The sequence below is a fragment of the Mus musculus genome, chromosome 18 (genome assembly GCF_000001635.26).
Source record: "Mus musculus strain C57BL/6J chromosome 18, GRCm38.p6 C57BL/6J".
Lineage (NCBI taxonomy): Eukaryota > Metazoa > Chordata > Mammalia > Rodentia > Muridae > Mus > Mus musculus.
Window position 1 is genome coordinate 42,107,182 of NC_000084.6, and position 25,364 is coordinate 42,132,545.

At 43.5% G+C, this 25,364-nt stretch overlaps 1 protein-coding gene across 3 annotated transcripts in view; it reads left to right on the plus strand.

Annotated features, from left to right (window-relative positions):
• Nucleotides 1-25,364, plus strand: part of Sh3rf2 (SH3 domain containing ring finger 2) — a 106,194-nt gene that overhangs the window by 54,680 nt on the left and 26,150 nt on the right. For all 3 annotated transcript variants that reach the window (XM_006525955.2, NM_001146299.1, NM_172966.3), the window contains one exon: nucleotides 3,938-4,258. In XM_006525955.2, the coding sequence (XP_006526018.1) occupies nucleotides 3,938-4,258 (321 nt within the window). The remainder of the gene's footprint in view (nucleotides 1-3,937; nucleotides 4,259-25,364) is intronic.

A 25,364-nucleotide genomic window follows, 5' to 3' on the forward strand; every position in this document is an offset into this window, starting at 1 on the left:
TTGCCATTTTTCAGTGGGTTGGTGGGTAGGAGTTAACTTTATTCTGTTTTCAGACCAGGTCTCATTGTCTAGTCCAGGCTGGACGTAGAGCACAGGCTAGCCTTTACCTTCTTCAGCTTCCAAAATGCTCTGATCACAGATGTGAATGACCAGGCCCAGACTTGGGTTTCCGAGATACAGTGGGGAAAAAAAATTCAAAAGAGGGGAGAAAAACATGGAAGGACAGATGAGTAGGCTGCTGCATGGCTACATGGCTGCATGGCTGCATGGCGGCTCCCTTAGGAAAGGATGCAACACTGACTGCTAGGCTGCAAATGAATTGACAAGTTCAAATTCTACCTCTCAGGAGGACTGGCTTGGGAATTGCATAGGTGGAGGGCATGGGAAAGCAACCTGGGGCATCACTACTCTATGACTTGTGTGCCTAGGTCAGTGGTGGGGCCATTTGCTAAGTGGAAACAATAAGGATGTTAGGAGACAAAGCTAACTCTCCTAGGACCTGCACTTGGTACCTAAGCAAACACAGGAAGGGGAGACTTTGGCCTGATCTCCTGCAGTATCTTGAGCTGTTTCTTTTTATCTCTGGGGTTGAAGGGTTAAGCGTTAATTTTATCACCCGTTTCTGAGAACTTTTTTTTTTTCAAAATTTCTGAATTTAATGATTATCCATTTGGATAATCTCTCTACAAATTTACCTCTAAACTTAGTAATGGTGAGAACTCTCAAAATTATCATGAAACTAACCATTGCTTCATTTGTTCTGCTAATTGCTAGGAGGAAGAAAATAATCAAGTGGTTTGTCTAATTGGGAACCTACTTTTCAAATGTTACTTCAAATCTAAATTGAGACTTTAAAGCAGTACTTAAAGTTTTGACTCCAGTAATTTCATTAAGACCCGTGTGTGCTAAGACCTCTTTAAGTTTGCTCGTTGGCAGCGCCACGCAGAGCAATTGAAAGGAAGGCTTTTTTATAAGGAATAACATGGAATTTTTTGTGCATAAACAAGACTTTTTTTTTCCTGTTAATGCATCATTTGATTGATTGTGTACCTGCACAGAGGGTGGTGAAACAGAAGCAGAGCTTCTGCCCACTCTTGTCTGGACTTCTCCATAGGGCAGCGTCAGTCTGTGAGCCTCATCCGGCCCAATGAACATTGGGATATTCAATGGAGATTGTTCCAAATGAGTCCCCGAAGTCCTTCCCCTGAAGAACTATCAATCACACCAGTGGAGGACAGGGCAGAAGCAGTCTCACAAGGCCCTTTGTTTGGCATTACTGATACAAAAATAAATAAATTAAGAAGGTGATGGTGTGGCCCACCTGAAGCCAGAACAGGCAGGACAAATAAAAAAAGAATGAACTTGACTCATTCCTCTGCAGAGGGCGGTAAAGACCATCACTCATTCAATCTGAAAGGCATCAGTTGTCCTGTGCAAACCATGGGTGGACAGGTGCAAGGCCTTGCTTGGCCTTAGTCCAGGCTACCATTAGAGAATGCAGGAACAAGATCAATATCTTACTAATTGGTATCCCTACTTCTCATCATCACTTCTGGGTAACATTAATAATGAGATTTTCATCTATATGGAGTAATATCTCTTTGCTTTCTTATATATCTAGATCTCTGTTTGACAAATATATAATTATGTAAACACGCTACAGTCAATATATAGAAAAGTTCCAACCTGTGTCCCCCCCCCCCAAATCCCTCATTCTGCGCCCTTTTGTCTGTTCCTTCCCAGACTCTCAATACCTAGTAACCAGTGATCTATTTTCTGCTCCTATGGCTTTCTTTTTCTAGTGTTCTATAAATGGAACCCCAGAGAACACAGCTCTGTGAGCTTGGCTTCTTTTGTGTTGCTTTAGCACGTTTGAGATTCATCTGTGACTGTAGCTTGCTTTTTTTTTTTTTTATTAGTGAGCAGTGTCCCGAAGCACAGTTGTTCTAGAGATGGTATTTTCAACATTTAAAAGACATCGGCACCTGGGAAGACAGCTCAGTCTGTAAAGTCGTACCAGGCAATTGTGAGGACCTGAGATCCATTCCAGAACCTGTTTGGTTTTTGTTTTGTTTTGTTGTTTTGTTTTTAAAAAGGCGGGAGGTGGGAAGGTGGAGACAGGTAGATATCTGGAGCTCAGTAGCCAGCTAGCCCGCCTCATTGGCAAACTCCAGGCCACTGAGAAACCCTGCCTAAAAGCCAAGATGGGCAGCTCCTAAGGAACAGCCTCCAAGGGTGACCTCTGGCCTCCACACGCACGTACACATACGCCAATCATCAACCGGCAGTAGACGAATCGAGGTTGTCTCCGACTATTGGCAACTCCGAATACACACTGTGGTTTGAGCATACATTTTTCTCTCTTCGAGTAATTACCCAGAAGTGGGATGGCTGGATCCGATGCTAAGTATGTGTTTAGCTATGAGAAACTGCCAAACCGTAACATGAGCTTGAAAAAAGCATAAATCAGACCGTGTCACTCCTCTTCTCAGATCCTGCCAGGAGCTTCCTGTTACACTGAAAATAAGTCAAAGCTGCCTGAGTCCTTGTGCAATCAGGCTCCTACCAGGCCTGCGGCCGCCTCTCCCTGTCTCCTCACCTGCTCCCTTCCATCCTTCTCTACCTCTTTCGGCCTGCTCTGTTCACATCCTCACTTCCACACAACCAGTTCTTTCCCTATCACTTGTCTCAGCTTAAATGTCACCTTCTGGAAGGCTTTTCCTTGATCTTCCCCCAACCAATTTAAAATAGCCACTCTCCCTGGGCACTCTCCCTCTTAGACAGAAAGATTATTATCATCTGATAGCTTCTTGTTTATTAGCTTACAAATGGGCTCTGTCACTTGTGCCTCTTCTGCTGGACCTCAGCTTTCTTATCTTTGAAATGGACTCTTTTTTAAGTGCACTTGGTGAGCTCCAGGCTAGTGAAAGATCCTACCTGAAGATACAGGGGGGATTGTCCCTGAGGAATGACAGCAGGATTTGACCTCTGCCCTATATACATGTGTGCACATATGTGCGTGTGCACGCACACACACACATGCAGATATGTGGAAAGTCAAACACAAATACAAACACAATAACACTACCCCCCCCCCACATACACACACACTTGATAAGTTTTTCACATTGTGAAGAGTGTTTTCAGACAAGAATCACCTCTTCTTCAAAGTTTTCTGTCTTAGCTATTTTAAACCTCTGCACGTTGTCATTTTAAAAGTTCTTAAATGGGAAAACTCTTTTCTTTTTTCTTTCTTTTTTTTTCAACCTCTAGTTAAATTTCTAAATTAGAATGAGACATGCAGCTTTGGAGAGCCATTGGTGACTGTTATAATAATAGGAATTTAACTAACCATCCTGAGACAGAAGCATTGAGTCATAGGAACCCTCACTGTTTTCCACCGACTTCACATTTCCAAAGGCTATGAGTGCCTGGGGGCCCTTAATGGAATGAACGGGATGGCGGGGAAGGCCACAGTGACACAGCAATACAACACTGGGCTGGCTGGCACCAGATTAGACATGCCATTTGTTACCTTTCCAGAAATCGTGCTTGCCAGCTGTTAAACCATTGGCTTATCAATAACACTACCCGCCAGGGTTTTTCTATCCTTTCTTGTCCCCCCACCCCCAGGTAATTTACCAGAACAAGTGATTTTACAGACAAAGAACAGGAAAGGGGTGTGAAGAGATGGCAGTATTCAAAATAGGAGAAGCAGATTAACAGAAGGGTGTAGTCAAAACCCTAAATGCATGTCCACTCTGTCTCAAACACCAAATTATGAACTTCAAATGGATAAAAGATACAGCTTTTACTGACCAAAGGGTGGCCTACCAAGCCACAGACTGGGGAGATAATGTCAGCTGCCAACATGCATAAGACTTAGCTATTGTACTATGTCAGAGAGTAACTCTCATCTCTCCTCTTATCCTTGCAGCCAAACGTCTCGGCAAGACACCTCCTAGAGAACAAAGGACATCAGTTATCACGCACAAGACACCTGTCCCTGATGTCCTCCCCATCCAGAGGCAAAGCGACCAACACATCCTCGCTCCGAAAGAGCCCAGGGTCCAGGAGGAAGGGATCTGGGCAGTTCTCCATGACTACAGCTTTGAACACACTCAACCGTACAGTCCATTCTCCTGAAGGCCACCAGATGGTGGAAATCAGCACCCCGATGCTCATCAGCTCTAACAGCCCCTCTGTGCTCACCCAACATGGGGACAAGGCAGACTTCCCTACCAGCTCTACAGGACAGGTAGGGAGCAAATCCACGGGCACTGGGGCACTAGGCAAGAATGCGTCACCACGTCCTAAGCACTATTGGATGCTGACTGCCTGGCAGGCACTCAGAATGCATGAATATTACCTGGAGCCCTGTGCACTGATTATCAAATGTTTGTGATCTCATTTTATCCTTAAGCATCTTGCAAGTTCATATGAGTATTATTAAGCCCTACTTTACAGGTAAGAAAAGAGAGGGTTCAAAGGGTTAAATAACTTGCCCAAATGCCCAGATACTTGTCCCTTTCTTTGTCCTGTGGTAAGCATGATTGCCTGTTCATCAGAACTTTCCTCTAAGGAGATAATAGCAGCCATTTTCCAGATAGGGTTTTGGCATTATATGCCATGTCTTCTGCAATAGCCTGGGCTTCACATGGGAAGAAAATAAATAAGACCTGTGGGTTAGCAGGTGTTTCTTGGGATGATGATATAATTTGTGGATCTGATGCTTATTTCTACATTTTTGCATCCAAAGATAAGAGGACAGATGAGAGTTTCTCTCTCTCTCTCTCTCTCTCTCTCTCTCTCTCTCTCTCTCTCTCTCTCTCTCTGACATAGTACAATAGCTAAGTCTCATTTGTCATGTTATTTCATGCAAGTCCCTTATTCAAAAAAAAATGATTAAGAATTTCAAGACAGTAACAGCAGCGCATTAAATCAAGTGGTGGCCCTTCGTGACTACACAACTCACACACACCCATGGAACCATCCTGGATGCTTTCACAGTGGGCACCTAATGAGGTAATGGGTGTAAAGCACTTGCTGTAAGGGTGTCTGCACATGCTACGCTCCAAGTCAGCACTGGCTCTCCGTCCTAGGTTTTATTATTAGCCCTGCTCAGCGAGATGCTGAGGAGAGATAAGCCAAGGGGAGTTGTAGCAATCCAGAAGCTGAAGTATTTCTGACAGCATGTGGCTATTTAGGCTGAAGGGCACTTTAAAAGATAAAGGAGGAGACATATGAGGCAAGGTAATTAAGGAGAATGCCGTGTTGGGTGCTCAGCTAAAAAACGCTCTCTGGAACCATGCAGGTGGCAACTTGAAAGGACAAACTTCAACTTGCACTGGTGTCTTTCTTTTCTTTTAAGAAGCTGTAAATCTTGTTTTTAAACATGAATTTCTACCTTGGGATTAAATGGCTTAATTGGACTTTAATCCCTTTATAACAAGACGCAGAAGAAGGAGAAAGTCAAGGGCTCCTCAAAGACCTGTGTGCTGGTCTGCATGGAAAATAACCACCTCCACTAACACTCTATCTTATACTACTGTCTGGATTGCTAAGAGGGCAGTCTCTCATGTAACTGCACCCCCTACCTACACTACACTACCTCTCTGTCTCTGTCTCCTCTCTCTCTCTCTCTCTCATATATATATACTTTTTCCATACATAGTCTTCTGACATTTTAAAAAATCTGACATGCATGTAAATACAATTTTATGAACATATACATACTTTATATCAAGTGGCTCTACCACACACATACACAAACACATGAGCACTCTAAAACAGAAACCTGATGACTCACATGAAGCAGAAAAGTCAGAAGATTCTAAAGGATTCTTTCTATAGAGGTATGGGTATATAAAGTGCAGCCCACACTCTGTAAAAATAAGCAAGCGAGCTCAGCCATGAGTTGGCTTCTCAAAAGATGTATCCAAGAAACATGTTCTCTGTGCCGTTGAAATCCTTATTCCTGGACGCTTACCTCATCTGGTGAGAGGATGAGCCAGAGAGGGAGAACACCAGTAGCACTCAAAATGAATCGTATTCCTTCCATGTGTGCACAAAGAATGATAATTCAAACCACAGCCTTCACAGGCAATCACTGGGCAGTAGTGATAGCCTTCCGTCAATGCAATGGCTGTAAACAGCGACTATTTCTGTATAGATGGCACAGGTATTGTTAAAACATACCCAGAAACCCCATGTACAATCTCTACCTATACATAAGCAGGGCATTGAACAATCTCTCTCTCTCTTTCTTTCTCTCTCTCTCTCTCTCTCTCTCTCTCTCTCTCTCTCTCTCTCTCTCTCTTTCTCTCCTGCTTCTTCATTGAGTCTTATTGAGAGTCTGGGTTAGGTCTAGCCCACTAATTTTCCCCTACCCCGCCCCCATACCCTCACACAATGCTTATACCCAAGTAGGTGTTCAAAAACTCAAATCAAATGATGTTTTTTTACTTAAGTATCTGGACAGGTGGTAGCACATAGGGAAACCTGAAAGGGATCTTTGTAGGCCTCACAGATGACTGTAACTCAACTAACAAATGTCGAGAGTGAATAGTGTGTACTAGTAACCATATTGAGTGAAGTCATGCTCCAAAACCAAGGCAGTAATAATCTAAAATATTTTGAAACTGTAAGACCCCCTTCCAGGGACCCCCACTCTAGTCTCGGGAGAGAGAAAGCGCACCCAAAGAAGCACGAGAATCCTTCTTGCTGTAAGCACATGAGGCAGTTTAATGGTGGAGCTCCAGGTTGAAACGTATCTCACTCAGGAGACAGTGGATTTGACCACGAGGCTCAAAAGCTAGGGGTTTTTATGGGGTAAAGGGCTTAGGGGTGGGGAATTCAGCATAGGGACACAGTATTGGCTTATTCAAACATCAGCAGAAATAATACGTGCAGGAGTTCTGTGAGTTGGATGTTTATCAATGCTAGTAGAGTATCTGGTCAGTTTGACTCAGTTCAGATAGCCCTGCTATGTCCTCACATTCCTCTTTATCTTTATGGTCAAGCTGTTCCCAGGAATGCTTTAACTACGGGGCATGCCCGGGTTTGTTTTTCTTTATTCTCAGCCCCAGGCAGCTTCTAGGCTCACAAACAACCAGCAATTTCTGAGTACTTTATATGACTTACAGGTCTTGAAATTTCATCTTTCTTTCAAAACCAATATGAGACAGATGGATGCATAAATGATAGAGGCATGGAGGGATAGATAGATAGATAGATAGATAGATAGATAGATAGATAGTCATATTAGATGAATAGACACATATATGGGCAAACAGACAGTGATAGATATAGACTGACAGATACATGATAGACTCTGATAGGACAGATCCAATCTCCAAAGCCCTGCCTCTCCATCCTCCAGATATGGTAGAACCTTTGTGGGAGAGTTATAAACCTCCTTACATTAAGGTAATTAAGGGCTCAGAAGAAAGATGGTTTGGCCTTGATCTTGGTGCTTTCTAGTGCTAAAACATAAGATTGGCATTTCACTGTGCCATTAGTGGTTTTTACCACCTGAGCATCATTATTAAGCCAGTGTAGTTTGTCTTCAGTTCACATCCTCTCTTCTCAGTGTCTTCATTGGTCTTTTTGATTATAAGACTTTCCACCACTCTTTCCTTATACATTCCAGTGGGGGGAGGGAGGGGACAGAACAAAAACAAATGCCCTGTCTCTTCTCCACCTAAAGGCTTTCATTTACTGCCACTTTGTTCCTTACAAGCCACCAGAGGTATCTAAGCATTCATGATGTATTTTATTGTTAAGGCCATCAAGAATAAATTGTTAGACAAAAGGATGGACCATCAAGAGACTGCCATATCCAGGGATCCATCCCATAGTTAGCCTCCAAACGATGACACCATTGCATACACTAGCAAGCGTTTGTTGCAAGGACCGTGATATAGCTGTCCCTTGTGAGACTAGGCCGGGGCCTAGCAAACACAGAAGTGGATGCTCACAGTCAACTATTGGATGGATCACAGGGCCCCCAATGGAGGAGCTAGAGAAAGTATACAAGGAGCTAAAGAGATCTGCAACCCTGTAGGTGCAACATTATGAACTAACCAGTGCCCCGGAGCTCTTGACTCTAGCTGCATATGTATCAAAAGATGGCCTAGTCGGCCATCACTGGAAAGAGAGGCCCACTGGACAGGCAAGCTTTATATACCCCAGTACAGGGGAATGCCAGGGCCAAAAAATGGGAATGGGTGGGTAGGGGAGTGGGGGGGGGTGTGGGAGACTTTTGGGATAGCATTGGAAATGTAATTGAGGAAAATACATTAAAAAAAAAAGAATAAATTGTTATCAAGGAGTCCACAATCTAGCAGAGATTCAAAACTCAATGGCTAACTGCACTGGAGCCTGGGCTCCCTAAAGTAAGATGAAGTCCCTGACAGCCCCTATGCTGCCTTAGGTGATATAAGGACCCAGAAATTATGAATACAAAAGAACAAGCTAAAAAACACATCTCCGTATTCCATAGGGTGCTCCATGGGGTGTTTTGGGGGTAACAAGGTCTCAGCCCTGTTTCAGTCTATCTGTAACACCTTTTGAACATTGGTTACTCTCCCTAAACAAGGAAAAGAGAAAAGAACTTCAGATCCTATAAGAGGTTACTGCCTCACTTCCAGGTTGAAAAATACCAGGTTTCTATTATGTTGTGTGGTAGCAACACTCTAAACTTACAAGTGATATTAATTTTATGTTCACAGAAGCAAAGGCATACAAATGTTTAGATACTTGATTTAAATTTAAATTTTCCATATTTAAAGAACAGTAAGTTAATAAGGTACATAGCTATGAAGGCATGATTCAATACAGATTAGATCATGCTGATCCAAGTAAACATATGTGTAGCCAGAACATGCACACATGACTCCAGACACAGATAAAAAGATAATCGTTGTGTTTAACCTCCCTGGCAGAAAGATATGTGAAGAGGGTTTTTTTGAGAGAATTTTTTACCATATAGTCCCTGAACTTACCATGTAAATCAAACTGGCTTTGAACTCATGGAGAGGTGCCTGCCTCTGCCTGCCAAGTGTTGGTTAAAGGCATGCACCACTATGACCTTCCAGGGATAATTGAGTATTATTTTGCTGTATGATTATGTAGTGAAAAGTCCAGGACATTTCTTTTAGGGAGGTTGCAAAACGCATGTAGGTGCCAACAAGAAGACAAAAAAGGAAAAAGAAGGAGGAGGAGGAGGAGGAGGAGGAGGAGGAGGAGGAGGAGGAGGAGGAGGAGGAGGAGAAAGAAGGAGGAGGAGAAAGAAGGAGGAGGAGGAGAAGGAGAAGGAGAAGGAGAAGGAGAAGGAGAAGGAGAAGGAGAAGGAGAAGGAGAAGGAGAAGGAGAAGGAGAAGGAGAAGGAGAAGGAGAAGAAGAAGAAGAAGAAGAAGAAGAAGAAGAAGAAGAAGAAGAAGAAGAAGAAGAAGAAGAAGAAGACGGCTGGATAACAAGAAGTTATTTTACACAGTCAGCTTAGAAGCCATGTTACATGTTCTGGCTCCCTCTGTGAAGAAACCAGGCTGGAATTGCCCAAGTCATCCTTGTGTAATTGTTGCCTTCACACCAAGGAACCAGAAAAAGGCATTGTTTTTTCTCATTGTCTTTGTGTCTTCCTACCTGTAGGGAAACACTTGCCAGTCCTGGGTAGAGCATGCAGTAATAACCTCAGAGATGGTGTAGGCTAGAAACATGCACTTGAATGACTGAGTCAGACCTGAGCGCTTAGAGCGGGTTCTGCTGAACCTTCGGTGCAGAAGATCAAGTGGGTGTCTTGGCACCAACACACTTGACCTTAAGGAGAGCCTGGGAATTCCCTCTAGGGGGAATTCAGAAGGAAAAAAAAGCCAAGCGTGTGACATACAGGATACAAAAGAATCGTCCTTTGGCGATACAGTACCCCTATAGGGTGTCAGAAGCTCAAGGTCCTCTCTGGCCCAGTGGATGTAGAGCCTCTGTCAACTGGGTATGCCACACTCACAGAGCAACGAGGCAGTCTCCTTTCTGCAGGTAGAGGACCTGTTCCCTTGGCATCTCCACTTCCTCCCTTCCTGTCTCCATATCACTTCAGCTCTGTAAGTCCCTTTCAAAGCCCCCCCCCCCCCCCGTTTCTATATGTCAGACCCAGGTAGTAGGTTATGTAATCTTTTCTTCCCATAGACTCTTTCCCAACCTCTTACCTGCAGCTATTTGGCAAGCCCATTTTGCCTCCAAAATAGTCAATGCTGTGTCCAGCTCTTGCCACTTTCTTGTCTCTTGTCTAGACTATAGTTCCAGTCTCTTTCCCGGCCTCCTAGAACCATGCTCAATCACATAGTATCATCCTGGTGCAACCCCTCCCGCAATCTCTCAGTTTCACAAATATGGTTTTGTAGCGACTGTTTAAAATTTAAATTCTTTTAGCCATTTCTGTTTCCCAAATTACCAGTGGTTCCCAGAGGTCCTAAGGGATGGTAATAATAAATCTGCAGTTTATTAAGTAGCTACTAAAAGCCAAAAACCCATGAGAGGACTTACAGACATCATCATGTACAACTATTCTGAAGAGACACTGATGTGCGCCTTTGACAAACAGCAGATCTCTGCGGGGAGGAGATAACGTATCCTGACTCAAGGCTAGAAACTGAGCCAGGGTTTGAGTGTAACTCACTCTCTCTCCCCCTAAAGAGTTCTTAAGTGTGGTGCCAAGTGGTCCACTCTGGCTACAATTCACTTCCCAGCAGCCTCAATTCATTACACAGTCATATAAGCATACATGTACACTAGTCCATGATAATATAGACGGTAGAATTAATCTAGATGTGACAGCACTCATAATCCCAGCACCTGGAAGATGGATGCAGGAGAAGGAGATATTCAGTGGCATCCTTGGCTACATACTAAGTTCGCAGCTAGCCTGAAACTGGCCGTATGTGGTGTTGTCTGAAAGCATCTCAAACTGTGTGCGTGCTACAGTGACCTGCTCCACACCTACAGGGCAACACACATTCAGCCACTTCACCCCCTTTTTAGTCTTATATCCCTTGAAAGATCTGAGTTATTCTGGACGATGAACAAATTTTCTGTTGGCTAAATAATGCAATTCCCCGTGGAATGTATTTCTGCCTTACTCACCTGTTTCAGCAGTACCCATCCCTTAAGCCCTAAATAGATAATGTTTCTTCAAGGAAGTTCTTGCCAGTCGTCCTTTGCAAAGATTAGTGTCTCTTCTGTATTAACTACACACTGTTTATACACTTGTATAACATGTTGTTATAAGCAACATGTTAGAACATCAATATATAAAGACAGTGTGCATATATCTTATTACATTGCTCAATAGGTGGAGAGTTTCTCAGGGTTGGAGATATTGTTTTGCTCACGTATGTCACTGTAGAATATTTGAAGCCCTCTTGTTTTTATTACCTAGGCAATGTAGAAAAAACAGAGAGGGCAAAGGCAACTTAGTGTGAGGAGTGTAATTTCCCTTCCCGACTATGTCTGAGTGACAGCAGCAAGTCTAGGCAACTTCCCTGCATTGCTAGAAAAAATGAGCTAGCATGTATCTTGGAGAATTCTGAGATCTACTAAGGCACATCTCCTTTTAGCCCTGTGTCTAGAATATTGTGATGTAGTTTCTAGAACTATTGTAAGTCTGGATCCATTATATGGGTGTCCCATCTTTCACTAGGGACTCTTAGCCTAACATGATGCTCAGGTCTGCATGGAAGATGGTTTTTTACTGAGTATTAAGAGAATTTCCCCCCTTGGTCTGACTCTGCCTGTCTATCTGTTTCTTCTCTTCTCTTCTCTTCTCTTCTCTTCTCTTCTCTTCTCTTCTCTTCTCTTCTCTTCTCTTCTCTTCTCTTCTCTCCTCTCCTCTCCTCTCCTCTCCTCTCCTCTCCTCTCCTCTCCTCTCCTCTCCTCTCCTCTCCTCTCCTCTCCTCTCCTCTCTCTCTCTCTCTCTCTGCAAATTTATGTTTGAGATTCTTAGCTAAACTCACTATCTAAGACAATGTACAGAGATGAATAACACTAATATTCCTAAGTTGATATCTACCCAATATAAGTTTCATTCATTTCACGATTCTCACTCAACCAATCCACACTCAAAAGCTGGTAAATATGAAAATAAGGATTTCATTCTCAGTTTTATTGTTTATTTTAATTTTTGAAGTCAAATTTTCTCAGTAATTAGTTGCTATATTATTGTCCAATCTTTCCCATGATTTTTGAATTTCAAATGTAGCATGCGTGCAGGTGGTATGTGTTCAGACAAAACCCCAAGCTAGTTTCAAATTTATTATGTAACCTAAGATGACACTGAAATCCTGATTCTCCTGCATCTGTCTCCCAAGTGCTGGGATTATGAGTACTACTGCATCCAGATTAACTCTACCTTCTGGATGATCATGGATTAGTGTCCTTGTATGTTTACAACTATGTAACGAGCCAGGGCTGCTGGAATGTGACTTGTAGCCAGATCATGAACACTATATTCCAAGTCTATATAAAAATTAAAAGAATATTATAATGAACACACTCTTGGGAAAGTTTATTCCCCCACCCCATTCCTCCATGGAATAAATGGAAGACCAACATCAGGTCAAATTATCTATTATAGTAACTGTGTCTTTTAAAACATTTTAGCACTATCATAATATTAGCAAACAGCAAACAAAATTGTCCTTTCTATTTTCAAGACCCCATGTTTGTTTCTACATTTGCCTTATAAACATTCTCCTCAAATGAGATGCAGATAGAGCGAGCACTTTGCATTCATTGGCTTACTACATTCCCTGATTTTCTCTTACTCTATGCACCCACTGGCCTCCTCATCCCTTGCACTGTACAAGTCTTTTGTCCTCTTAAATTCAAAAAATTCTGGATAGTGACAGTTGCCTTTTCACAGTGGTCTTTGGTTTTTGTTTGTTTTATGACAATGTTTCATACTGTCTGTGCTTCCAAGTTTCTCCACATAAGCAGCCTGTATTAGTGCTTTATTCCTTTTTATAGCCAAATAATATTCCAGTGTATGGAAATGCCATCAGATTTAGTTTACCCATTTATCAGCTGGTAGGCATTTGGGTAGTTTCTATTTGTCTATTATGAATAATATTGCTAGGAGCATTTACATGCAAGATTTTGTCTAGGTACATTTTTCCATACTTATGATCGTTCGTGTAGTGGTTCTCTTTCACCGAACTCTGTTTGCAAAGTTCACAACTACTTTCCAAACTGAATGGACATTTTACATTTACACCACTACAGTAGAACGATTACAAGTTTTCCAGGTTTTACCAACATGTGTTTACTGTGTGTCTCATGGACAATTGCCATTCTGGCATATGTGAAATACAGCACTGCATTGTGTATGTTTGGGTTTCCAGGTTTTTGTTTTTGGTTTGGAGGCAGGATCTCAAGGTGTGACCCAGGTTGGCCTTGAACCTGTTACCCTCCTGCCTCAACCTCCCAAGTCCTGAAATTATAGGTACATACCATTGTGTCTGAGTGTAGTTTTAATCTGCATTTCTTATAATTAATGACATTGGGAATCTGTTCATAAGTTTACTGAATGAGTATTCTTTGGAATATTTGTTTGTGTGTTGTTCATATTTTAATTGGGTTATTTGTCTTCTTTTAATTGAGTTATAAAAGAGTTCTTTACATATTCTACAAAAAAACAGATATATGATTTGCAAAATTTTCCCAATCTGTAGGTTGTTTTTCCACTTTCTCCATAATATCATTAAAAATACAAAATGTTTTCATTACAATGATGTCTAATTTGTCTATGCTAGGAAATTATTTCCTAACCAAAATTTAATATTTAACCTCATGGTGTTTACAATGTTATCTTTTACTTTTGTGTCTAGGACCCAACTGCACTTGGGTTCTGTATATGTTCTGAGATTGGGGTTCCAATTCATTCTTATGCATGTTGATAGCTAGTTGTCCCAGCAGCATCTCTTGAAAAGGGCATCACATCCCCATTTTGTTAACTTGACACTCTTGTCAAAACTTAAATACTCATCACAATACATCAAGAGGTTCAAAATATTTGACTGCATCTCCTTTTGCATTAGAATGACTTCAAGTGGAGATGCCACCAGCCTGCTCCATCGGTTCCCAAACTCCCCATCAGTCTTTCTTCCTCATGATTTAAACATCATTTCATTCTTGGTGACATTCCAGATCCATTATGCTGGATTTCTTTTTAAACTGCAGCATTTCTGTAGTATTGACTTCTGCTTTCGAGAGCACCTTGTATGTCAGATACCACACAGAGACCTTTCTCTGGGCTACACACCAGATCCCACACCTGCGTGTCAGAAGCTCATGAATCAGGGACTCCTTGGTCTCTATCCCTCTCCCCAGTTTGTTTCTGAGCGTTCTCTAGCTCAAAAACAGGACTCATTTCTCACCGATGTCCAGCCTGGCATGTTTGCCATAACTGAACTGCTAACCCTTTTTTTCCACTGGCTGTTGCCAGCTGGACTATCATTGCCCTGCCTGTCTATGCCAATCTCCTTGTTTACATCCTTATCATTGCCCTCAGGCCGGCCCAAGTGTCCCAGGTTTCTTGGCCCTGTGTTCACTCCTGAGCCCTCCCCAAGGTCTAGTTTCCATGTTTGGGCCAAGACCAGGAGAAGGAGGCCTGAGCTTGTGCAATCTGGAGACGAAATGGCTTCAAGGTTGATGTGGGGATGAGTGATGACCTTCTCGTTCCCAAATGTGGGTTTGCATACTAGAATTGTGTTACTGTGCTCAGAAGCAAAAAAGGACATAAATCAAAGGATACAGGATGCAGGAACAAACAGTGAGAAAGCTCCCATATCCCATGGACTATTGGACACTGCATACAGAAAGCCCTAGAGGAACCTGGGCACTCGTTCCCATTGTATTCTGGTTTGGTTTTCAATTTCTCTTTTGCAGAAAGTCAGATAAGGAATTAAAAGTAGAGGTATTTGACTCAGAGCTTCTTATCATGGCTTTCCCATCTACTAACTAAAGGGCATCAGTGTTCTCATTTGCAAAAATGGGCTAAGTCTTTCCATGAAGAGTCTCTTGCAAACATCTTCAGTGGCTGGACAAGCTGTAACTATTGTCATTTGTAAGACTCAAGAGATCCCTGACAACTGCTAGCAAAACCGAATCGGGGTGGGTGGAAGGCGCTTACTTGGGCATGGGTGGGGCTTAATCTTGTTTTACATGTAAGAAAACTGGCAGGAAGTGGTCCTTGTCAGACTCAGGCCTCCCCAACTCACCAAATAGACACTGAGTTGCAATTTAAAAGAGAAATAAGAGTCTTCATGTGTAAAATCTGGTGCCTGGCATGGTCCCAGGTGGCAGTGGTGATTGTCTGCACAAGAAACATGATGAATGCAACACCAGTCACATGAGATCCCGTTCAGTGTGTGGCCCTCCAGGTGTCCAGCCCGTCCTGGTCTGTTTCCTCATCTGCTAAGGAGACTGGTGACATTTTCCTGACAGAGAATAATGGCTGAACTACTTGACCACACATTCCGAAGACAGACCCGAGGGAGGAGCTGCCACTGTTATCTCGTTTAGGACAGCCATTGCTGGGAGCCTCCTCTCTTCTGCTCCCACGCAGCTTCATAGGCAGTCACACCTGCTTCTGTTCCAGGGACTGCAGTGTTCTCAGCCTCAGAGAGGTAAGGGTCAGAAAGGTTTCTTCCCTGAGATGAAGAACTTAGCAAAGAGCTGTGCAAAGCTGCAGGCTTTGGGATCGTTAGAATCTAAGCAGGGATTCGCTACCTCTTCCTGTACAGAAAGATATTTTCTCTCTCAGAGCCTCAGTGCAGGAGATAATGGCCTGGATGTAGCAGGGGAAACTGATCCAGTGGATGTCCCCTCTGTCGTTTATATTAGCTCAAACCAGGAAGCTATAAGCATCCTCTCTACTCCTGCCCCAGCGCCGACCTGTACAGACCAGCCTTGCTGGGAGTGAGTCATTCAGAGGAATGACTGGCTGGAGTTGGAGTGTGAGGGCTTCCAAAAGCCCCTGTGCTTCCTTGACAGGCAGTGATAATTCTAAAAGTGCAGGAGTCTAAGTTGGTATTCTATCCGTGTGTCCCCTGGGACAATTCCGCTCGCTAGTCAGACTCTCAGCAATAATCCCAAGTAAATCCATGCAAAGAAAGTAAAAAAAAAAAAAAATATATATATATATATATATATATACACATAGGAGAAAAGACTTTGCAAAAGGGAGATGTAGGCTGAGGTACGGCCGGTTCCCTGTCCACTATTCTCTACACACATATACACACACACACACAGAGAGAGAGAGAGAGAGAGAGAGAGAGAGAGAGCTTTTAGCTCTTTCTAGGAGTCCTGTCCTCACATGATAAGTGTCCTAAGCCAAGAATGAGCCCTGTTTTGCTTTTTGGTTTTGTTTTTTATTTTAACATTGTCAGTGGAGCAGTCAATAAAGACTTGTTAGGTATCCACTATGCCCAAAACACTTGAGCCAGACACTCAGCAAACAAGGCAGTTGGTCACTGCACTTAGGGAAGCTCCCAGGTTGCAAGGTAGACACAAACTAAAGTCCTGAATATTGATTTCCTAGTTAAAAGCATGCAAAGTGCTATAAGGCTTAAGGTAAGGCATGAAGAAAATCTGAGAAGGGTCCACGTGGTCTGGGAGGCAAGAAGGTTGCCTAGGAGAAACAGGGTGCAGACAGAGACCTGGAGGCCAATAACAGTCAAACAGGTAAACGAAGAAGGCAAGCCAGGAGCTGCAGCCATCTCTGCTCGGCAGCCTAGTCTCTGACAGGGAGCTGGGGCAGGGCTCCTGGTACATGGTTGCTTCTGTATGCTACCATCCCCGGCCCTGCCCCAGCTCCCCCAAGGTACTCTAGAGAAAGCCTGGTTTCTGGTGACTAACGCAGGTTTGGTAATTAGCCTCTCTTGCTTCCTTGATTTAGCATTTCTCCAACGAGTGGTTAAACTTTGCATCATCACCTTTGCCCAATTAATCCTGGCTGGTGAACCACTAAGGAGACCCAACCCTGTCTGCGTGAAAGAGGGAGTGGCCCCGCCTGCACCTCAGCATTTTAACAGCTTCTTGAACTCTGAGGCTGAACTCAGGGCTCATCCACAGGGACCTGAGATGCACACACCTCTCTGCGAACCTGGTCACTCTCCTATGGCAAATAAAAAAAAAAACTCTCTTTAGATATTGTTAGACATCTCCTGGACAAAGTCTCCCTAGCTGAGAGCCACTGATGTGTAGAGTATAAACCAGATGTGTAACGAATGTGATATAAACAATAGGCAAGGCCTGTGTGGAGATAGTGTCCTTCATCTGAATACCCCAGCAAGCCGTGCATCCCAAAGTCACACTGAGAGACCATAGGAGACTTTGGAGAAATGAGACATTTTTCAAAGGTGGGACAAGTAGGTTTGTCACTGTCCTATCCCTGGAAGTGGGCAAGTAGGCTACCCCAGGCCTGAAAGAAGCTGAAAGAATTGAAAGATTGAGTCACTAAGATGGGTTCACATTCCACTTCAGCTCAACCCAAAGGAAAGGAAAGGCCATTTACAACAGATTCAGCACCATGTTCCCAAATACCACCCCAGCCCCAGGGTATTGCTAATCAACAGCACCGCTTCCATTTTAAATGAAGGAACTGAGAGACCCTTCATTGGATAACCCATAATTAGCTCAGGGTTATTCAACCCAGGGCTGGCTATCTTCCAAGTCTTTCCCTACACCAGCAGCAGAAGTGGGAATCTCAGCTGTCCACAGAAATGGTTTAAAAACAATTCTTGGGAAGTAAACAGGCATAGTGATAAAAATTATGGGATTGCTTAGTAATGTCTGTCATGCCCAGACATAGGAAATGAATCACATGTGCCATGTGACAAGTCTGTAATCTAAGATTCTGTAAGGCTACAATCATTTTCTTTGTCATTTTGGGGAGGCTGTACTGAGTTAGGGGTACATCCAAGTTTGGTTAGCAAACAAGGTACTCTGAAAGGGCCTTCTTCAAGGGTGGCATTTCCATGGAGGGAAAAGATGGGTGTGACTTTCTATTGTTTCCATAGAAAACAATAAACTTGTTCTCCATCACAGCCCCTTGTTAACAACTTAGCAGTTTTACTTTCAGTGAGTAAGAATATTCTAAGAAAAGAAAACAATAGAGAATTTTCCCAGAAAAAAATGGGGCATTTTTCTTTCATTTAAAAAAAATGCTTATTGTATTTCCAAGTCCATGTATATGAGAGAAAATAATCCACCCTTCTTCCTCTTTTCTCATACCCCACCCTGAACAATCAAGCAACTAGTGGGAAAATGGACAGCTTGGTGCACAATAAAATCTGCTGACATAGCAAATAATGTTGCAAACGCCAGTGTATCTGTTTCCAAGACATCTTTCTCATCCTGACTCCTAGGTAGGGCACCGACACCAGAGAAGCCAGGGACAGAAAGGAGCCACTTGCTCAGCTCAAGTGCTTCCCTATGTTTCTGCTTCTTTTCTCACAGCCTTTGGCTCTCTCTACGCCAGACTAACTAAGAATTCTTGCTGTCACTAAGCTTCTATTCACAAACATGGTGGTCTGCCATGTGTCAGTCATTTCTTTATCTGGGTACAAGTGACTGAGGCCTGGTGACATGCCACGCTTGGATGTATAGTCAAGAAGCAGTCCCTGGACAGATGTGAGCAGGTGTACACCAGAGCACAGTCTAGAGTTTAATCACTCACCTGCCTTGGCTCAAGCGACAGAATATAACTGGAGGCTTCCTGCCTTTCATTCCTGAGCCTGGTATTAGATACTTTCCAGCTACCAACATGAAAGACAGGGTCCCCAGGGAAAGACTGACCACATCACTGTTGCACCTGGAAATCATCTTCCGTTCATTTATTTCTTTGACCTAAAATAATACTGACAACCTGCAGCTTACGAGACAAGTACTGCCTGCTCTCTGGTTTGGAACTAGGGTGCAGAGGAGATCAAAAGAATACTACTCCATAACAGGCAAGCATAATCTCATTTTCAATGCTCAAAAAGTAAAGTTTATTGTCACACAGGTAGGCTTACTCTGTGGTTTATTATCCGTGGCCAATTTCACACCACAATGACAGAGTTGGGTGATTTTGACTGAAACTAAATGAAAAGCCTAAAATATCTGCCCTCTGATCCTTTACAGAAAAAAAGTTGATTGGCCCCAGCCCTTGATCTCTCTCCTTTTGTAAGGCTTTGGGAACATGGGCCCAGCCCTTGATCTCTCTCCTTTTGTAAGGCTTTGGGAACATGCGTGTCTGGTCACTTTGAACCCCATAGGGAGGAAGAAACAGTCAATACCCCAACACGCACAGGCTGACTCCACATGCCAGAGATCTCTCTTACTACCCACTTTGTTTGAGAGCCTGCCTAAGTGCTCTCTTACTGCTTTGAACTCTACAAGGCCAGGGCAACTTGTACCTTCCACCATTCCAAGGGTAAGTCCAGTCAAGCCTGGCAGGGCAAGACATTTAGTAATGTGAGTTGAATAGACAAAGAGACAAAGGAGTGGAGCCTCTTGAATGTATCCATTGGCCATGTGTGTATGAGAGCCACTGAACACAAGGAAGAGGCAGGATGAATGGACACCTAAGTGATGGAGAGATTGGACAAGAGAAGATGCAGGCGAATGAGGAAATCCTTGCATGGACGAGGACTTGATTAAGAAAGAGGGCAATGTCAGCAGAATGCCAGGGCCAAGAAGTGGGAGTGGGTGGGTAGGGGAGTGGCAGGGGAGGGTATGGGGGACTTTTGGGATAGCACTGGAAATGTAAATGAAGAAAATAGCTAATAAATAAATAAATAAATAAATTTTTTAAAAAAGAAGGCAATGAAGGAGAGTAGTCTCTAGCTAGGGTGGATGAAAGCCAAGTGAATATAGGCTTTGTGGGCCACACACAGGAGATAAAGGGTGTTGGTGCTGCATTCTGCCCATCTCATCATTTTTGCCTTCCTGGCTCATGCCTTGCCAGCAGTTTTGAGCTTAATCTAGCCCCTCCCTTGAGCATGGTGTGCCCGTACTTTGATGCTTTCTATTTGGGCTCTGTCCCCAGACAGGCAAAGTCATCTGTAACCCTGGGCCTCAGGCCAGGCCGCCATGCTTCCTAGAGTCTAGCCTCCCATATATAGAAAGAATTGCTCCTAACACCATGGGCATAAGTGAATGGAATGGACTCCAAAAGGTAAGGAACACCACAAGAATAAACATTCTAGGTACAAGGGGAGTGGGGGAGCAATGCGTTACACGTAGATGAACTTCATAGCCAAGTTCATTCTAGCCAGAGAATAAAACAGTCAAAAGGGAAACGACCATCAGAAACAGTTCTCATTCACTCTCCATCTCCAGTTCCTTTAGAGAAAGCAGCTAGCCTTGGTCCCGTTTACTCATTTGTTGTGCTGCCCGTGCTCTGTAGAGTTTGGGCACCAGGAGAGCAGAGGCGAGCACAGGGAAAGCCCCCAAGGGTATGTTAGGAATATAAGTGAAAGAGCCTGGAAAGCAAGTTTAGCACCTACTGCAACCAGCTCCTGGGACATGGTCCCTCCCCCTGCCTTGCCTGACTGATGTTAAACTCTGCCAGGGACCATCAGCATGACACTTGCACTCTTTGAGGCTTGGGGATCAAATTGACCTTACTGTCTATTCCAGCCCTCACATACTGAGTCTCTAAAATCAGAGGTTGGGGCTAGAGATACAGCTCTGAGGTTAAGACTATTTTCTGCAGAGGACCTGAGCTTAGTCCCAGTATCCACATTGTATGGCTCACGAGCATCTGTAACTCCAGCTCCAGGGCATCGAACATCCTCTTTTGGCCTTCATGGGGACCTGCACACACACACACACACACACACACACACACACACACATGCACCCACATACAAATATAAATAGACATAAATAATAAACCCTTTAAAAAATAATAAAGTCAGGGGCTTTGGGTTTTCCAAAACTCATATAATTAATAAAAGCCAAAGGCCCTCAGCCACAACTCTTAAAGATAATGTTTGACTATTAGGCAGGGATGACCATCTAACCTGGCCACTTTGACCAGTGAGCATTGAGTATGAACCAACTCAAATGTTGCCGCCACTCTCCCTCGGGCTCTGCTCTGTTCCCTCTGCCTTGTGAAATCCACTCATAAAACTTACAGGTGAGAGATGGCTGGGAAGTTTCTCAGATGACTCTGTTGGTCCCTCAGAAACTAGGCAAACCTGTCCTGGCTCAGCCTCACAAATAAGGAACAGAGAGCTGATGAGTTGCTTGTGGTGCTAACCCTTACTCACTGTTGCCTGTCCTCCCAGAACCCTCTGGTCCTGTCACTGGCACCTGATCTTACCTCCAAAATACAAGTGCCGTCTTAGACATCGCAAGTGGGGCTGAAGGAATGGGCTCTGTATCAGACTGTTCAAGTCCAGATCCCACCTCTGCCAACTACCTGGCCTTGTGGCCCTAGGCAAATTATTGTAATATGTGTCTGCTTAGCAATCCTGTCAGCAAAATAGGAATGAGGAAGATACAGTAATGTTTAGTTTGGAATACCAGAGGAGCAGAGACAAATGGGTCCCTAGCCAGCCAGCTTAGCCTATTGGATCAGATTCATATCACAGAGAATCTATCTAAAAGGGAGGCCAGGGATGGTTTCTGACATATAACATCCAAGTTTAACCTCAGGCTTCCCCATGAACATGTATGCACACCCAGGGGCAACCACACAAACATGAATATATGCACACACACACACACACACACATAAATAGCATTTGGTCTTTTGACTTACTATAAAGATTACATGAATCGGGCGTGGTGGCACATGCCTTTGATCCCAGCACTCAAGAGGCAGAGGCAGGCAGATTCTGAGTTCAAGGCCAGCCTGGTCTACAAAGTGAGTTCCAGGGCAGCCAGGGCTATACAGAGAAACCCTGTCTCGAAAAACAAAACAAAACAAAACAAAAAAAAAGATTACATGAGAAAATAAATTAGGAATGTGTAGCCTCTATGAACATGAACTCTGGTGGCAGATGCAGTCTCAGAAATCTATTTTGGTTCCTCCCATTTTATCTCAGCGAGATTACACACCCCTCAAAACAAGGGAACTGGTCCTTTCTTTTCAAACCCTTTTCATTCACAGATGACCTCACCTAGAACTCAGAAACTCAGAGGACTTGCTGACTAGAAGGGATCAGACGTGCCCAAGTGATGCCCTATATTATCAAATGCCTGTCTGTCTGAATCCTTGAGTGCCAGACCAGGGTCACCATTGATCATACCTGTGTTTGTGGGAAATGATCCACTGGAAAAAGAAACCTAGTCAGGGAATATCCAGAAAAAAAAGAAAACAAAAGAAAAAAAAAGTGACGTCACCTAACTCATAATGCACCTCAATTACCTGGTGTTGCCAAATCCTTAACACTGATAGACAAAGTAACTGTGTAAGAGAAACTAGCTAGACCCAGATGGTTTAGACAGCAGTCTTTTTGGAAGAACTCAGTGAACATTTGTGGGCTACTCAGGGATGCTCTAAAAGCTGGTGTACAGACAGCAAAGCTACATGTCTCTTCTCTAGATTCCCTCCTCTTTAAGCAGAACCACATTCTCATGCCTTTTTAGCACATTGAGGTTAGAACTTTCACATTTGGAAACAGATTGTCTGAAATGTTTCCGGCTCTCTTTATACCCATCAGTTACAGAAGAACTCTGGAAGGTGAGTGATAGCCATTGTCCAAAGAGCCTTGGGCTCTGAGATTATATAGTAATCTCAGTGACAGAAAAAGACAGCAGAAATTTACCTGCAGAGTTGCCACAGGCTGGGCCATTGAGGCAGAGACTGTGGGCTTGTGGGACAGCCAATTCCAGCTGCTTAAATCCAGTTAGAAACGTGGAGAATGGGCTTTTCCTGAACTTTATAGTTGCACAAAACCAGCCTCGTGCTCTCCGAAAGAGGCAGCTTTGGAGAAAATGCTAAAAGTCCTTCTGTATGTGCACCCCAGGCTTGCCTCTAGGGAGGGTGCCAGGCTGTTGATGGGCCTTGGATTCATGCTATTAATCTCAAGAGAAAGATTTCATGACCAACCAAGGCCTCAGCCTGAGTATGTGGTGTTTTTCTAATGGTCTCCCTTAAAATAGTTCAAAGAAGAAAGCTATCCTGCCACCAAGAAGGTATCAGACACCTTCAGGCTTATTTTTATTGAGGGAACTCAATTCTCCCCAAGGGAGCAGGGACTTGATAATGTAGGAAGTTGTAGGCGGTTTTTCCTACTCTGGCCTTTTTTAGGGATGGGGTCAGGGTGAAGGAAGATGTCTTGCTATGTAGTACAGGGATGTGTCAAAAATCACAATCCTCCTGCCTCACCTCCTGGATTATAGGCATGCACTACCAGACTTGATTTCTTTTCTTCCTTAAAAAAAAAAAATTATCTCCCTTGTTCTTCTAATAACTTTAGAGAAGTGGGTTGTTGTTTTGTTCTGTTTTTCTCCTGAGTCAATAGATAAAATGTAAATGGTAAATTTTGTAAAGATCACAAAGATGGACACAGTATTGTCAAAGGATGTCTAGGCTCTCTGAATTCTTCCAAAACAATTTTTTTCAATTAACTTTTCTTTTTAGCTAACTTTGGTTTGCCTCCCCAATTATCTCTCCTGAAGTGAGGCTCTAAGACTTATGAACTCTTGACAAGTCATCACAGAAAAACCTATTACAGTACACCTAAGTCAGATGGAAGAATTCAGGGACAAACAGGTCCACTTGCCTGGGATTACATGGTAAAAGAGGAACAGAAAAGTCCCATTCCCTAGGGATCTGAATTCAGAACCACTTTCTTTTTTTTTTTTCTGATCATTTTGTTTTTATTATTTGTTTGTTTGTTTATTTTACATCTCAACATCATCGCCCATCTCCTCAGGTTCCACCCTTACAAATCCTTCCTCCCATTACCCCATACCCTTTTCTGAGGGGAAAGGGAAGCCTCCATTGGGGATCACCCAGCCCTGAGACATCGAGTTCCAGTAGGACTAAGCACACGCCCATTGAAGCCCAACCATTTCAATCCAGTGGCAGGCAACAGAGTCAGGGATAGTCCTCACTCCAATCGTTAAAGGACCCATATGAAGATCAAGCAGTATATCTGCTACCAATGTATAGAGGGTATAAGCCCAGCCCTTGCATGTTCTCTGGTTGATGGTTCAGTCTCTGTGAGCCCCCATGGGCCCAGGCTATTTGAGTCTGTAGTCTTTTTGTGTCCTTGATCCCTCTGACTCACTCAATCCTATCTCTCACTCTTCCACAAGATTCCCCAAGCTCTGCCTGATGTTTGGCTATGTGTCTCTGGATCTGTTTCCATCTTTTGTTGGATGGAGCCTCTCAGGAGACAGTTATGCTAGGCTCCTATCTGCAAGAATAGCAGAGAATCATTAATAGTGTCAGGGGTTGGCTCTCTCACATGGGATGGGTCTCAACTGGGGCAATCATTGGTTGGCTGTTTCCTCAATCTTTATCTCTGCTCATCTTGTAGACAGGACAAATTTTGGCTTGAAGGTTTTGTGGGTTGGTTGATGTCGTCCTCCATCCACTGGAGGTCCATCCTGGCCATAGGAGGGGAGGTGGCCACTTCAGTCTCCATATCCTTAGCTGGTAGAAATCTCAACTAGCAGAACCACTTTCTTAGAAAACAAAAATGTTGTCGTCGCTTGACCAGTTTGGCCCATCCAACTCTCTGCTGGAGAAACATAATTCAGCGCCATTCTTTCTAACACAAAAGGCACTTTCTCAGAACAGAGGGTATTTTTGTTTGGGTCAGGGGTGGGTGAATCATGGGACTCACTAGATGTTCTGACATATCACACCTTGGGATTGGTCTGTCTGGAAAATGTAAAGACAAGATCCTGCTGCAGACAGATGGCATAGTAGCATATAGTCTACCCTATACATGAGAATAATGACCCTGTCATAAATCCTCATGGTCTCACAGATCCTTAGCAATAATATTTGGCGAAAAAAAATACTACTGGGGGGGCTCAAAACAGACACGGCAGGAACTTTGCTTACTGAAATGTGGTTAGACTATAAATCATAACACTGTAAGTAGATTTTTGGGGGGAGGGGCTTTTTCTGAATATACCAATTCAAACCACAGCTATAGAGAAGCACTGGACCCCACCATCCTTAGAAGTTCAAGGTGAATGAGAATAGCCCACCCTAGCATCAAGGAAAGATTCCTACATACATGTTTCCAGTCAGATGGTCAGCTGCCTAGAAATAATCAGGTCTTTCTTAAAGGAATTTGATGTACTGTGATTGACTCCTCGGCCTTATAGATAAATCTTTTCAAGTTTAG